The sequence below is a fragment of the Macaca fascicularis genome, chromosome 16, assembly GCF_037993035.2.
Source record: "Macaca fascicularis isolate 582-1 chromosome 16, T2T-MFA8v1.1".
NCBI lineage: Eukaryota > Metazoa > Chordata > Mammalia > Primates > Cercopithecidae > Macaca > Macaca fascicularis.
Genome location: NC_088390.1, coordinates 65,726,369 through 65,742,254, shown reverse-complemented (window position 1 = coordinate 65,742,254; position 15,886 = coordinate 65,726,369). Strand labels below are relative to the sequence as shown.

Here is a 15,886-nt window from a genome sequence, read left to right as displayed (position 1 = left end):
CCTCGGCCTCCCAAACTGCCGGGATTACAGGCTTGAGCCACGGCGCCCGGCCTGTCTCGTTATCTTTAAAATGTGGACAATAAAAGCATCTCCCCACAGGGCTGTAGGGAGGATTACAAGAGATAATGCATGAAAAGCTCTTGGCACAGTGCCTGGCAGAGGGTGGGGTAGGCTTCCAAAGAATAGTCCCGTGCATGCGTTGAATCAATGAGTGAGTGGAAGAAATGACTTGAGGTTGACTGTTTATTTACTGAATGCCTACCATGGAACGAGAGAAGGTTTTCTGCAACCTTTACTTTGACGGTAAAGGGCTTGTAGGGGTGAAGGTGGTAGCCGTCGGTAGCGACGAGGGTATTCCGGGCGGTCAGGAGGTTCCTGCTAGACAACTGTGTGGGAGTGGGCGGCTAGCATCCCCTGAGTGCGCGGGGAAGGCAGCTCGGTCGGATGGAGGAAGCGCTGGAATCCACGCTGAGCTCCAGTCCTGGGTAGTTATTAGCCGCGTGACTTTGGCCAAATTACTGAACCTCTCTCAACTTCCCGAACTGTAGAATGAGTCTGTTAAGAATACTCACACGCCAAGGATCTTGTGAGATCACGCGACCGCAAGTATGCGAAGACTCGCTTCATCCAGAAAGCACAAAATTCTCAAGCCAGCCGGCACCGGCTGCCTGGGATGCGCTCTCTGCACATACGGCCCTGGGCTCCCTCTTCAGGCATGCGCCGTGGACCTGCGGCGCGGCCCGTCAGGCAGTGCGGTAGGCGCCCCAGGGGCTGGCAGGACCCTGACCCCAAGATGGCGGCGCCCAGCGAAGTGGCCGCGGTAGCCCCTGGCGAAGGCGATGGCGGAGGCGGAGGCGGCGGGTTTGGCTCCTGGCTGGACGGACGGTTGGAGGCACTGGGAGTGGACCGAGCCGTTTACGGAGCCTACATCTTGGGTGTCCTGCGGGAGGAGGAGGAAGAAGAGAAGCTGGACGCTCTTCAGGGGATCCTCTCTGCTTTCCTGGTGAGTAGCCTGGACACATTCCTACAGCCTCTGGCCAGCATCTGAGGACCTGTCAGTACTTTGCACCCACCGTCCCCTACCGGGTATCCCAGAGGCTCAGTGGTCTCACCTGGGAGAGGTATACTCCTCTGCTATCTGGGCGGCGGGGGAAGGAGGTTGCTCCCCAACCAGGTGTGGGAAGCCTGAAAGCTGCAGGTACACAGAGAGGAAGGAAGGGCTTTTTCATATTCTTGGGGACAAGGCCCTCTCCGATGCTTGTGAGTGAGCCCAGGAGGGTTCTTCCGAAGGCATTGAGATGTCATAATGGGAATGTTATCATAAATATCTGACGACCAATTCCATTTCCATCCGTTTACAGTGTTCACTGGGGGTATTAAAATGCTCTTGGCAGGTCTGTGCCTATTACAAGGCAGTTCCCAGGGCCGTCCCATGACAAAAGCCTGCAGGAAGTGCCCTTTTGATTCTTATTTGGATGTAGGAGTCCGTAAAAGGTAAGCTGGTGGTAGAAGTCTTTTCATGCCCACGCAGAACTGAAGCAAACGTCGTGCTTGATCCATTACGGTATTTACAGTAATCATTGGTGGTGGGAAGGAGGGTATGAGAGAGATCAGAGCTTTAACGAAGAGAGACAAACTCAGTCGTTAGCCCATTAGAAGCAAGGTATTCAGAAATGTGTACTTTAAGCTATGTTTACATAGTAAGTCACCCAGATGTCCACTTTTTCAACCTATCATTTCTGCTGCCTTCATCTTCACTTCCCACACCTCCAACATACACACTTATTAGACTGGTTATTACAGATTAAATTGGTTGCAGGTGCTACCTGTGGCTGTCTAACAAATTGTTTCCTTTTAAATACAAGCTTAAAAATAAAATTTACTTGAATCATCACTAAATGCTGTAGAAGCTAGAGTTGCCTCTGCATTCATGGATTAGAGGAGATCCTGGATACCTAACTGCTACTCTGAGAGCCACCTGTCTGTCCATCAAAGGCTTTATCCTCTGGCATTTATTACAATGAACAGGTTAGGAAAATGGATTCTTTGTTATTCTCAAAATGAATTTTGAGAGGCTAGTAATAAAGAGAATCAAAATGTACTATGAGATGGGCACAGTGGCTCATGCTTGTAATCTCACCACTTTGGGAGGCTGAGGCAGGTGGATTGCTTGAGGCCAAGATTTCCAGACCAGACTGGGCAACATAGCAAGACCCTGTCTCTACAAAAAAATTTAAAAAATTAGCCGGGTATGGTGGTGCATACCTGTAGTCCCAGCTACTCAGGAGTCTGAAGTGGGAGGATCACTTGAACCTAGGCGGTTGTGGCTGCAGTGAGCTGTGATTGTGCCACTGCACTCCAGCTTGGGTGACAGAGTAAGACCTTGTCAATTTTTTTTTCTCTAAGAAAATAGGGCCGGGCACGGTGGCTCAAGCCTGTAATCCCAGCACTTTGGGAGGCCGAGACGGGCGGATCACGAGGTCAGGAGTTCGAGACCATCCTGGCTAACACGGTGAAACCCCGTCTCTACTAAAAAATACAAAAAAAAAACTAGCCGGGCGAGGTGGTGGGCGCCTGTAGTCCCGGCTACTCGGGAGGCTGAGGCAGGAGAATGGCGTAAAAACCCGGGAGGCGGAGCTTGCAGTGAGCTGAGATCAGGCCACTGCACTCTACCCTGGGCGACACAGCGAGACTCCGTCTCAAAAAAAAAAAAAAAAAAAAAAAAAAAAAACAGGCCGGGCGCGGTGGCTCAAGCCTGTAATCCCAGCACTTTGGGAGGCCGAGACGGGCGGATCACGAGGTCAGGAGATCGAGACCATCCTGGCTAACACGGTGAAACCCCGTCTCTATTAAGAAATACAAAAAAAAAACTAGCCGGGCGAGGTGGCGGGCGCCTGTAGTCCCAGCTACTCGGGAGGCTGAGGCCGGAGAATGGCGTGAACCCGGGAGGCGGAGCTTGCAGTGAGCTGAGATCCGGCCACTGCACTCCAGCCTGGGTGACAGAGCGAGACTCTGTCTCAAAAAAAAAAAAAAATAATAATAATTACTATAAATATATATAGATATAAATATACATATACATACCTCTTTTTTTTTTAAAGGGTAGAAGGCAGAAAACATTTTCAAATCCAAAAGTGTTTCATGAAAGCGGAAACAAGTGCTAGGAAAAAATCACTCACATTTGGTGGAAGCAGTTCATAGATTGGGTACATGGTTGAAACATAACACTAGTGCAGCTGTCCCAGATTCTTCTGGCAGTAACCCATTTGAGTTCCAGAGCCTCTTCTGGCAAGATTGGCTTATAAATGGGAAAACTTTAACACAGCTTGTGAGGCAGCTCGGAAGTTCACTGGAAATACAAGACAGTGGAATCAATTCTTTTTTTGGACCACAACATTACAGATTACAGGGGGAAAGAGTAGGAGGCAAGCAATTTAAGTTAGTTTTTATTTACGGCTGGGAAGTTTCTAAACACTCCATGAAGCTGTTGAAATGACTTTGATACTTCTTGGTACCAGCTTCTTGATCAGTCCATCATCATTTGGAGCTGTTTCTGTTGATAAAGGTAAACATTAGTTTTCCTTTTTTTCTTTTTTAAGAGACAGAATCTCGCTCTGTTATAGTAATGTGATTATAACTCACTGTACCCTTGAATGACTGGACTCAAGCAATCCTCCCCCCCCACCGTCAGCCTCCCAAGTTGCTAGGACTACTGGCACCTGCCATCACATATCATGCCTGGCTCACTTTTTTTTTATGTTTTATGTTTTATTTTTTGAGACAGAGTCTCACTCTGTCACCCAGGCTGGAGTGCAGTGGCAAGATCTCGGCTCACTGTAACTTCTCCTCCTGGGTTCAAGTGATTCTCAGCCTCCCAAGTAGCTGGGATTACAGGCATACGCCACCATGCCTGGCTAATTTTTGTATTTTTAGTAGAAATGGGGTTTCACCATGTTGACCAGGCTGGTCTCAAACTCCTGACCTCAAGTGATCCACCCACCTCAGTCTTCCAAAGTTCTGGGACTATAGGCGTGAGCCACCATGCCCAGCCATGCCTGGCTAATTAAAAAAAATTTTTTTTTTTTGTAGAGACAGGGTTTTGCCATGTTACCCAGGGTGGTCTTATGCTCCTGGACTCAAGAGATCCTCCTGCCTTGGCCTCCCAAAGTGTTGGGATTACAGATGTGAGCCTCTGTGCTTGACTTGGGCTAGGATTTAATATGAGGAATTAAGAAGTTTGTTAGCAATAATCTGAGGTAAAATTCAAGAACAGTGGCATATAGTTAGGAGCAAATAAACGGTAAACAAAAGCTTTCTATCGTCCTTCTCTTCAACAGTACTTGTATTGGTTGATTGATTGATTTATCAAATTTTTATTGATGGATTACTGTATGCCAGGCACTGCCCTAAGTGCTTGGGGCACTTCAAGGAATAAAACAGATAGAAATTCCTGCCCTCATGTGGTTACATTCCAGCACGGAAAAGCATTACTAGTAAATTATATAGTATGTTACAAAGTGATAAGTGCTAGGGAAAAAGGAGTATTGTAAGTAGGATAAACTTTCCTCTTAGTGCCTTGGACATAGCAGACACCTTCTGTGTAAATAAATGAAGGAATGGATGATTGAACTACTTTGATTTGGATGAGGAGACTGAGGAAATAAACCACTTTGTCCTCTAAGAGTTCTTGTTCTCTTTTGCCTCTCTGCTGCTCCTTTTCCTGCCATTCTTTTTCTTTTGGTGGGGGATTTTAAAAGAGCTATACCAGTTTCTCATCCTTTTTTCTTTTTCTCTTCCTTTGCTTTTCTTGCTGGTGGGGTTTGGGGAAAACCCATGAACTATTGAAACTCTGGACCGAGTAAGTTCTGTGTGTCTAGCATATATGCTAAAAGGATGCAGGGCAGAGGAAGAAATCCTTTGTTGGGTACAAAATAAGGATATACATAATAAGTCTGTTCTGACTCTCCACTTTTCTTTGGGAGATGGTATATATAATGGTTAAAAACATGGGCTCGGCCAGGCGCGGTGGCTCACACCTGTAATCCCAGCACTTTGGGAGGCCAAGGTGGGCGGATCACAAGGTCAGGAGATCAAGACCATCCTGGCTAACATGGTGAAACCCCGTCTGTACTGAAAATACAAAAAATTAGCCGGGCATGGTGGTGGGCACCTGTAGTCCCAGTTCAGAAGGCTGAGGCAGGATAATGGCGTGAACTTGGGAGGCAGAGCTTGCATTGAACCGAGATTGCGCCACTGCGCTCCAGCCTGGGCAACAGAGTGAGACTCCGTCTCACAAAAAAAAAAAAAAAAAAAAAAAAAAAAAAAGCATGGGCTCTAAGCCAAACTGCTGGGGTTCAAATTGTGTTTAATCCATTATTACTTGTAAGACCTTGGGCAAGGTAATTAACCTCTGTGCTTTGGTTTCTTCTTCTGTAAATTGAGAGTAAAACTTAATGGCATTATTTTAAGAATTTAGAGTTCTCATGCAAAGCTTTTAGAACAGTGCCTGGCACATGGTAGGTGCTTAATAAATGTGAACGCTGACAGCTTGCCCTGAGAGGCAGAACGTGAAGGTGGGGAATGCAGCCGTAATGAAGATGGAGGGAAATGCTCGTGTTTATTAGATGCCTGCTCTTTGACAAGTAGGGTAGGCATATATATACATTTTCATTTATCCTCAGTAAAATCCTGGGAGAATGTGAAGATCACAAAGTTAAGAAACTTCCTCACAGATCCAGGATCTGAACTTAAGTATCTCTAACACTAAAGACAAGATTTTTGTTATACCATGCCGAGGAGGGAGATTGGTTGGTACACAGAATATGTATGCTTCTCTAAAATGGACAGCGGGAAGGCTGGACAAGAGACCATTTCCTCATGTATCTCCTCTTTATTATATGTCAGCAAGCTAATGGATATGATCTAGCATGAAAGTTGATAACCTTAGGGAAGGTTCTGAATTGTATACATCAGCCAAGGAATATTTCACAGAGGAGTTTTGACTTAGGGAACAGGTTTTTGCTCCAAAAGAATTGGAGGTGGATGGGAAAAGGGAAGATTGTTGATCAAAGGGTACAAAATTGCAGTTAGACAGAAGGAATATAGTGATCTGTTACATAGAATGGTGAGTATAATAAGTAATAATCGACTGGATATGGTGGCTCAGGCCTGTAATCCCAACACTTTGGGGGGCCAAGATGGGAGGATTGCTTGAGGTCAGGAGTTGGAGACCAGTCTGGGTAAGATAGTGAGACCCCATCTCTTAAAAAAAACAACAAACAAACACTCAATTAGCCAGGTGTGGTAGCACATGCTTGCAGTCCTAGCTACTTGAGAGGCTGAGGCAGGAGGATTGCTTGAGCCCAGGAGTTTGAGGTTACAGTGAGCTGTGATTGCACCACTGCACTCCAACCTGGGTAACAGAGTGAGACCCTGTCTCTAAAAAGTAATAATAATAAATAAAAAATAATGCATTGTATACTTCAAAATTACTAAAAGAGTACATTTCAAATGTTTTCTTTCTTTTTTTTTGAGATGGAGTTTCACTCTGTCTCCCAGGCTGGAGTGCAGTGGCACGATCTCGGCTCACTACAACCTCTGCCTCCTGGGTTCAAGTTATTCTTGTGCCTCAGCCTCCTGAGTATTGTGATTACAGGCATGTGCCACCACACCCGGCTAATTTTTGTATTTTTACTAGAGACGGGGTTTCACCACGTTGGCCAGGCTGGTCTCAAACTCCCAGCTTCAAGTGATCCACCCTCCTCAGTCTCCCAAAGTGCTGGGATTACAGGTGTGAGCCACTGCACCCAGCCTTAAATGTTTTCATCACCCAAAAAATGAGAAATATGTGAGGTAATAGATCTGTTAGTTAGCTTGATTTAATTATTCTACAATGTGAACATATATTGAGACATCACAGGGTACCCTACATATATATGTAATATATACAGTTATTATTTGTCAATTAAAAATAAAATAAATAAAATATTTTAACAGAGAATAAGGAAGGCTGCCCTGAGTTGGTATGAATCTTCCCTTGGAGCTTATCAGGATGGAGTGGCTGTTCTTGATGTAGGAGGTGTGGGTTTTGGGACACACAAGCAGGATTAATTCTGTGTCCAGAGCCTCAGAAAAGAAACATACTCTATTGTGGCTCCCAGACTCTTTCATAATTTCACAGCAAGGAGAGCTGTGCTTTCTTCATAGGCTTTTTTGAGGTTGTTATTGTTTTTGAGGGCTCCTTCAGGAAATTAATTGGTCTGCTCTTCCAACTAGGAAGAAGATTCCCTCCTTAATATCTGCAAGGAGATTGTGGAACGATGGTCAGAAACTCAGAATGTTGTCACCAAAGTGAAAAAAGAAGGTAGAGTCAGAGTTTCTATGTTTAACCTCCAGAGCATTTTCCGGCAGCCTTGACTGTATAGCTGTTAGGGAGAGATATTTTCATTTTCCCCTTGGATGCTCATTTTCCCAAAGATAGTGCACACTGGCAAACACCCAGCAGCCTGTGTTAACTCTTTACTGAACACTGGCTTCCTTTTCTTTTTTTGTATTTTTCCATTTCAACTGACCACAGTTATCTTCATTGTATTTTTTCACTTTTTGTTTTTCATCTTCTTTCCACTGCTTCTTGTAGATTTGCATTGCAGGTATAGAGTCAACTATATTTTTACCACTTCCTACTTTTTTCATGTTGTCTCTTTTTTTGAGGCAGAGTCTTGCTGTGTCACCCAGGCTGGAGTGCAATGGTGTAATCTCGGTTCACTGTAACTGCTGCCTCCCAGGTTCAAGCGATTCTCATGCCTCAGCCTCGTGAGTACCTGGGACTACAGGCGCATGCCACCATGCCTGGCTAAATTTTGTGTTTTTAGTAGAGATGGGGGTTTCACCATGTTGACCAGGCTGGTCTTGAACTCCTGACCTCGTGTGATCCGCCCACCTCAGCCTCCCAAAGTGCTGAGATTACAGGCGTGAGCTACTGCGCCCTGCCTCATGTTGTCATTTCATAACACAAATTATGGTTGGTATTTGGCTTTATTCAGCTAAACACTTTATCCTTTAAAATGGAAAAGAAATGGGCGAATATACTCACCGCTAGGATGGTAGGTTAGCTACAGAAAACTCAAAACATAAAAGCCAAATTTGGAAAGATTCTGAACTCTGTACACTGTTGGTTCTCAGTTTGGGCTGTATATTAGAATCACTTAATGTACCTGGGTTAGGGCCCAGGCATTTGTAGTTTTTAAAAGCTCCTATAGGTGATTCTGTGATTCTTTTTTTTTTTTTTTTTTTGAGACGGAGTCTCGCTCTGTCGCCCAGGCTGGAGTGCAGTGGCCGGATCTCGGCTCACTGCAAGCTCCGCCTCCCAGGTTCCCGCCATTCTCCTGCCTCAGCCTCCCGAGTAGCTGGGACTACAGGCGCCGCCACCTCGCCCGGCTAGTTTTTTGTATTTTTTAGTAGAGACGGGGTTTCACCGTGCTAGCCAGGATGGTCTCGATCTCCTGACCTCGTGATCCGCCCGTCTCGGCCTCCCAAAGTGCTGGGATTACAGGCTTGAGCCACCGCGCCAGGCCTCCTATAGGTGATTCTAATGTGCAGCCAAATGTGAGAACTACTATTTTACACCATTGCTTCCTTTTCTTGAGAATGGAGAACTTACTAGTTGATTTTATTTTATGGTATGCCAAAATATTCTTAATCTAAGAATTCTACCTGGCATAATCAGAAACATAAATGGGACCAGCTTAAGTTGATTTTAGATTCCTGCTTAGGTTTTTGAGATGCCAGGGGGAGGAAGTTGAGTGTTTAGAGGCTTAGTTTTCTGTGGTTCTAATGCAGTGCTTTTCAACCTTTTTTTTTTTTTTTTTTTTTTAAGGCAGCAGAATTTCAGTATATGAAACAAGTAAAATCAGGGCTGCTCTGATTGAAGATGGATACAAAGCTTGGCCTGCATGGCCTTTCCTTTCCTTTCTCAATGGCCCTGAGCCATGTCCTTTGAACTGCCAGGCTCTAAGGAGGCAGCAGATACCAATGTCTTTAGTACAAGTGCTGCCTGTGTGGACTAGTGGTTCAGTGAGCTTGTTCTCTCTCATACATCCTTGTTCTTCCTTCCTTCCACCACCTCCCAGATGAAGTACAGGCCATTGCCACCCTAATTGAGAAGCAGGCACAAATTGTGGTAAAGCCAAGGATGGTGTCAGAAGAGGAGAAGCAGAGAAAAGCTGCCCTCCTGGCCCAGTATGCTGATGTGACAGATGAAGAGGAATATCCTTTCTGGAGTCTCGGTACCATTCCCTAAAGCTCAAGCCAGACATATTTGTGGGTTTACAGTGACCTTTGGCAAGTTGCTAATCCTCCTCTGTAGCTTAATTTTCCCCTCTAAAATGGCAGTAATCTATAGCCCTTTGTGGGTATGTGGAGTGATACTCGATTAGTTGATACTGGACTTATATTTTTCTTTTTTTTTTTTTTGAGGCGGAGTCTTGCTCTGTTGCCCAGGCTGGAGTGCAGTGGCGCGATCTCGGCTCACTGCAAGCTCCGCCTCCCGGGTTCCCGCCATTCTCCTGCCTCAGCCTCCCAAGTAGCTGGGACTACAGGCGCCGCCACCACGCCTGGCTAATTTTTTTGTATTTTTAGTGGAGACGGGGTTTCATTGTGTTAGCCAGGATGGTCTCGATCTCCTGACCTCGTGATCTGCCCGTCTCGGCCTCCCAAAGTGCTGGGATTACAGGCTTGAGCCACCGCGCCCGGCCTGGACTTATATTTTTCAACACACAATCAGTATATTCCAGAAAACTATGGTGTAAAACAAATAATGTCTTAATAGTTCATTTATATTGTGCTTTCAGAAAATACAATATAGCTGTAATTCTTTATATTCATATAATACTTTTTTATACAGTGTAGTATAATCCATCTTTATGTTCTTTCCCAGTCATTAAGGGAACTGAGACACCAACAGATGAACGGGTGATCAGAGGCATTCAGAAGATTAGTGGCAAAACCAGGACTAGAACCTGGGTATTTTTGGGTGCAAGATTCTCTAAATTTAGAGCAGTTTGACTCTTTTCTTTCTTATGTGACCAGGTAGTTAAAAGTAAGGCTGAACCCCTAAAGTAATACCAGAATAAATCTGGAATTTGGGAACTGTGCAAAAAGAAAGTGTTGCCAGTAGGGGCAGGTTTAGTTCCCTGTGAATTTCATACTTATTTAGGAAATGCTTTGCTTACTGAGCCTACTTGAAGTATGTGGCATATTATGCAGCGGACATCATACCAGAAATGTCAGCTGTGTAATCACTAGTTTAGGAAAGAATTCTTGGGCTCTTTGGAGCCAGTTTCTCTCTTTTTATTTATTTATTTGTTTTTATTATTATTATTTTTTTAATCTTTTTTGAGATGGAGTCTCACTCTGTCACCTAGGCTGGAGTGCAGTGGCACAATCTTGGCTCATTGCAACCTCTACCTCCCGGGTTCAAGCTATTCTTCTGCCTCAGCCTCCAGAGTAGCTGGGACTATAGGCGCGTGCCACCACACACAGCTAATTTTTCGTATTTTTAGTAGAGACAGGGTTTCAGCATGTTAGCCAGGCTGGTCTCAATCTCCTGACCTCATGATCTGCCTGCCTCGCCCTCCCAAAGTGCTGGGGTTACAAGTGTGAGCCACCATGCCCGGCCTCTCTTCTGAGTTTTTCTTATGAGTTTTCTTGCCAGGGTTGGCAGATCTATGGTTCTGGTGACATAATTTCTCATCTTGAGCTAGAAAAGAAATTTTAAAGCAGTAGTTCTCCTGGAGGACTTGTTAAAACACAGATTGCTGGGTTTCACCCACAATTTAGTAGGTTTGGCATAGGTCCCAAGAATGTGTATTTCTAATACATTCCTGGGGGTTTTGTGAACCACACTTTGAGAACCACTGTTTAGAGGTCATCTGGCTTCCAGGTAATGTGGCAATCCACCCAGACCACTTAAGTTTCTTTTCAGCCTCCAAGAAAAGGACCTTATGGAAGATACATCAATCTTTCCTAAGTTGAGGTTTCCAAAGATGAATCTCCTGGGTTTATCGCCATATCCCTGAGAATGTGCTCCCTCCATTCAGTGTGCTTTTCCTACTTACCAGTCTATTGAATGTTTTCTAATGTTAGGTTGGGATGTGCCAACTGTTGTTTTCCATCTGACTTTCCTTAACATCACTTACTGAAGCAGATGAGAAGGATGATTCAGGTGCTACCACAATGAACATTGGTTCTGACAAACGTATCCTTCTGGGTCCCTCCCCATGTGTTTCTCCATAGAGTCCTCTTGAGATCAGTTTTTATTTTGCAGTCATTGCTGGCAGCTCCCTTTTACCTTCAGGAACGTATGTCATGCTAGCACTGGAAGCCCCATTCCTAGGACAGTCCTAGATAGTCAGTTTAGCAAGAACTTTCCCCAGAGAAAACACTTTAACAAGTACTGTAAAGGGATTAGTTTGGAGGAAGGATTTCTAAGGGAAAATAAAAATCTGTACTTCCTGTATATAGGAATATAGCTCTGAGTTGCCCAGCATTATGGAGAAAATTAAAATAATATTGAGGTCAGGCATGATGGCTTACACCTGTAGTCCTGGCACTTTAGGAAGCTGAGACGGGTAGATCGTTTGAGCCCAGGAGTTCGAGACCAGCCTGGGCAACATGGTGAAACCCTGTCTCTACTAAAAAAAAAAAATACAAAACATTAGCCAGGTGTGGTGGCACGTGCCTGAGGCTGAGTTGGGAGAATCACCTGAGCCCAGGAAGTCAAGGCTGCATTGAGCCAAGATCTTGCCACTGCACTCTGGCCTGGGATATGGGAGTGAAACTGTGTCTCAAAAAATAATAAAATAATGTTGAAATTTTCTCTTTTTCCTCAAAAACCTTATGATTTGTCAGATAATACAAACACTAAACACTTTTTTTTTCTTTTTTTTTGAGACAGAGTCTCGCTCTGTTGCCCAGGCTGGAGTGCAGTGGTGTGATCTCGGCTCACTGCAGCCTCCGCTTCCTGGGTTAAAGTGATTCTCCTGCCTCAGCCTCCTGAGTAGCTGGGACTACAGGTGCGCGCCACCATGACTGGCTAATTTTTGTATTTTTAGTAGAGACGAGGTTTCGCCATGTTAGCCAGGATGTTCTTCATCTCCTTGACCTTGTGATCTGCCCACCTCAGCCTCCCAAAGTACCGGGATTACAGGCGTGAGCCACCGTACCCGGCCCACAAACACCAAACACTTTAAGCTAAAAATATGGACATATTGAAACATTTGTGCTGATGGCTGGGCACAAGGGCTCACACTTATAATCCCAGCACTTTGGGAGGCCGAGGTGGGAGGATCACTTGAGTCCAGGAGTTCAAGACCAGCCTGGCAGCATAGTGAGACCCTGTCTGTACAAGGAAAAAAATATATATATTAAAAATTAGCCAGGCTTTGTGGTACACATCTGTACTCCTAGCTACTCAGGAGAAAACCTTATCTAGTATTAACAGGTTTTGTTTTTAAAGTTTTAAGAAATAAAGGGTAAAGTTTTTGGCATTTCCCCTATTGTTTACATGGTCAAAAGGAAAATCCCAATCACTTCTAGTTACAAAATGTGCCATGTTTTGGTGGTGTGGGCAATCAGATTATTATAGTTGATGACTGTTGTTAAACTCATTTTCTTTTTTTTTGAGATGGAGTCTCACTGTGTCACCAGGTTGGAGTGCAGTGGCGTGATCTCGGCTCACTGCAACCTCTGCCTCTCAGGTTCAAGCGATTCTGCCTTAGCCTCCCGAGTAGCTGGGACTACAGATGTGTGCCACCATGCCTGGCTAATTGTTTGTGTTTTTAGTAGAGACCTGTTAGCCAGGATGGTCTCGATCTCCTGACCTCATGATCTACCTGCCTCAGCCTCCCAAAGTGCTGGGATTACAGGTGTGAGCCACTGCGCCCAGCCTAAACTCATTTTCTATATCTCATAAATCCAGTGTTTATGGTTATTAGAACGTGGTTTTCACTTCAACTTTAGTAGTCTAGGAACAAAAGCAAATTGATAAAGTTTAATAAGGTTAAACATCTTATTTAACTCTTTTCAGGCATTTTAACAGTGCCAAGTACATAAACATTTAGCCAGTTACATTACTACTCTGTTCACCAAAACTAGCCTTGATTCTCTAATATTCTGCCATTGAATGATAAAAGTACTTAATCTAGAATGAAATTTCATTTCAATGAAATATTTTGTTTTCTTAATTTTTGTTTCTTTGATAAAATATTTTTAAATTCATGTTTAGATAAATCTGAGTAACAGTTTTATTCCAAAGGACATTTCAAAACTTTTGTAATATAACTTTAGGATTTCTCTGTTAGACCAAGGATAAACGTAAGGGTTTTTTTTTTAAAGACTAGGACTAGGTAAAGACCATTCAGGACTCAGCAGGTGGAGAGAGGATAAGTATAATGAAGAAAGACAGCAGATGTGATCTGTGTGATCTGTACCCTAATCCCTTAACTCACCTGTAGTTCTGTTCCGAAACACCAATGTGGAAGATGTCCTTAATGCCCGAAAACTGGAGCGAGACTCACTTCGGGATGAGTCCCAAAGGAAGAAGGAACAGGACAAGCTGCAGAGGGAGAGAGACAAACTAGCCAAGCAGGAGCGCAAGGAAAAGGAAAAGAAAAGGACACAGAGAGGGGAGCGAAAGCGATAACCTTGGCCTACTCTATTCTTCCCCTCCATGAACTTATTATCAAAGGGAGAACTGGTTGTGTATTTAAGAGAAATGAGAGTGCATTGCAAAATAGTTTTCCAAGGCATTTCCCCTATTGTTTACATGGTCAAAAGGAAAATCACAATCACTTCTAATTACAAAATGTGCTATGTTTTGGTGGGGTGGGCAATCAGATTATTATAGTTGATAACTGTACCAAAGATCTGGAATGGGGGCCACCTTTATATTTTAATACTGAAGTCCTGTGCTCCTTTTGGCCACTTTAAAAAGTCTTCCCTCACCTTGGATAAATAGCAGGAGGATTCATAAAGCTAACAGTTTTCATCCTGAAGGAGCAGAAACATAATCAATCCCTCCCTGAGATAAAATGTGGGCATGCACATTGCTTTGGAGGCAGTATTCAGCTGTTAAGTGTAGTATTGTTTTATGGCTGAAATAGAAAGCTAATGAAGAGCCCTACCTGGATCCATATTTTATGTTAACATGGCAGCAGAACTAGGAAAATGGGAAGAAATTATTTGGCGGGTGTTCTAGATCTGATTTTTTTTTTTTTTTTAAGTTTCAGCCTATGGGAGGAAAAGAGGTACCTTTTAAAATAGAGATAGTTACATGTTTTCCCTCATCTAGGCTGTGTCACTATTGGGTGCAATGATATCATTGTTGGCTAGATTCATTCTGTATAATCATGTATCCTCTTGAGTGCTGGTAGATATTTTAATCCTGATTTTTCCCTAAAACATGAGTATTAAGAAATTATAATTCCTGGTTTAGAGAAACTGGAGAAATCACCCTTTTAAGGAAGAAACACTGGAAATCTCTGCTAACACCAAGATATTTAAGAGTGTACATAGTAGGTGCTCAACAAATTTATTGAATGAATGAGTGAATGGAAAAACTGGGAGAATCAAAAGTGAGCAGAAGCTCTCCATTTCTACTTCTGTCACAAACCACATTAAATTGTAAACAAGGCCCTTCTCCACTTCAGGCAGCAGATTGTCTAGAAGCTAAGGACGGCAATTTCTCTGACAAGACAAAGTAGATAGTTTATACCAGGGGTTGGCAAACTACTGCCCACGGGCCGAATTTGGCCCAGTCTGTTTTTGTATGGTGCAAACTAAAAATGATTTTTACTGTTTTTTGTTTTTTTTTTTTGAGACAGAGTCTTGCTCTGTTGCCCAGGCTGGAGTGCAGTGGCGCAATCTCAGCTCACTGCAAGCTCCGCCTCCCGGGTTCACGCCATTCTCCTGCCTCAGCCTCCCAAATAGCTGGGACTACAGGCGCCCACCACCACACCCGGCTAATTTTTTTGTATTTGTAGTAGAGACGGGGTTTCACTGTGTTAGCCAGGATGGTCTCGATCTCCTGACCTCATGATCCACCCGCCTTGGCCTCCCAAAGTGCTGGGATTACAGGCGTGAGCCACCGCGCCTGGCCGATTTTTACATTTTTAAAGAGTTATAAAAGAAAAAATAATGTGGTCTGTAAAACCTAAAATATTTACTACCTGGCCTGTTGGAGGAAAAGTTTGCCAATCTCTGTTTTATACCATTAACTATGAGATTAACAAAAACTTTTACCTTTGTGCAGAAGGTTAAGAAAAAAAGCATGGTTAAGGAAAAGGAGATGTGTTACCTGTTTATACACTCCTATAACTGTGGCATTGCAAAAAATAAAAATAACCACCTTTAAAAAAAATAAATCTTATTTAAATTGCTGTCTTCTGACTTATTTTGATTCCTTCTACTTACCCATGGAAATGAAATATGTGTGAGTAGTTACTTAGGAATGCGATGATTTTTATTTTATGCTTTGTTTAGATTAGCCCTATAACTTACATTCCACTAATGGAATCTCTTCCTAGAATCCATAAATTCCCCTTCTCAATTTTCCTTTTTGTGAAGTAGGAATTAGATCAGAAAGATTAGCATGTTTTTTGGAACATCAGGAAACTGGCTTTGAAGTCCTTTGAAGTACTATTACAGTCTTAGTCCTTTATGTGGTGGTAGTGATAGGGTATGATAGAGCCTATTTTAATTTAGTAATCCTTATTTTGGGATTTTGGGTTGTTCTCACCTTGATTTTTGTCACTGAAGTAGTCAGGTTATATCCACGGTCCCCTGAAGGGTACTTGTTTCAATTTGTTAGTAGTCAGTTCTTTCTTCTGGG

General features: G+C 43.6%; 1 protein-coding gene across 4 annotated transcripts; it reads left to right on the top strand.

Moving 5' to 3' along the window:
- The first annotated feature begins 766 nt into the window (after nucleotides 1-766).
- On the top strand, nucleotides 767-15,434 carry CCDC43 (coiled-coil domain containing 43). 4 transcript variants are annotated; one of them, XR_012425937.1, is made up of 5 exons: nucleotides 767-1,003; nucleotides 7,276-7,363; nucleotides 9,129-9,284; nucleotides 11,143-11,254; nucleotides 13,512-15,434. XR_012425937.1 is itself a non-coding variant. In XM_005584441.4 (5 exons), exons 1-5 carry the CDS (start codon nucleotides 794-796, stop codon nucleotides 13,697-13,699), a joined length of 681 nt encoding a protein of 226 aa, XP_005584498.2. In that variant the 5' UTR covers nucleotides 767-793; the 3' UTR covers nucleotides 13,700-15,434. The 4 variants fall into 4 exon arrangements, 3 of the variants coding, with proteins under 3 accessions (XP_005584498.2, XP_005584499.2, XP_065387755.1); XM_005584441.4 differs by having other exon boundaries at nucleotides 9,129-9,264; nucleotides 11,196-11,254; XM_005584442.5 differs by lacking the exon at nucleotides 11,143-11,254 and having other exon boundaries at nucleotides 9,129-9,264.
- Nucleotides 15,435-15,886: the final 452 nt, after the last annotated feature.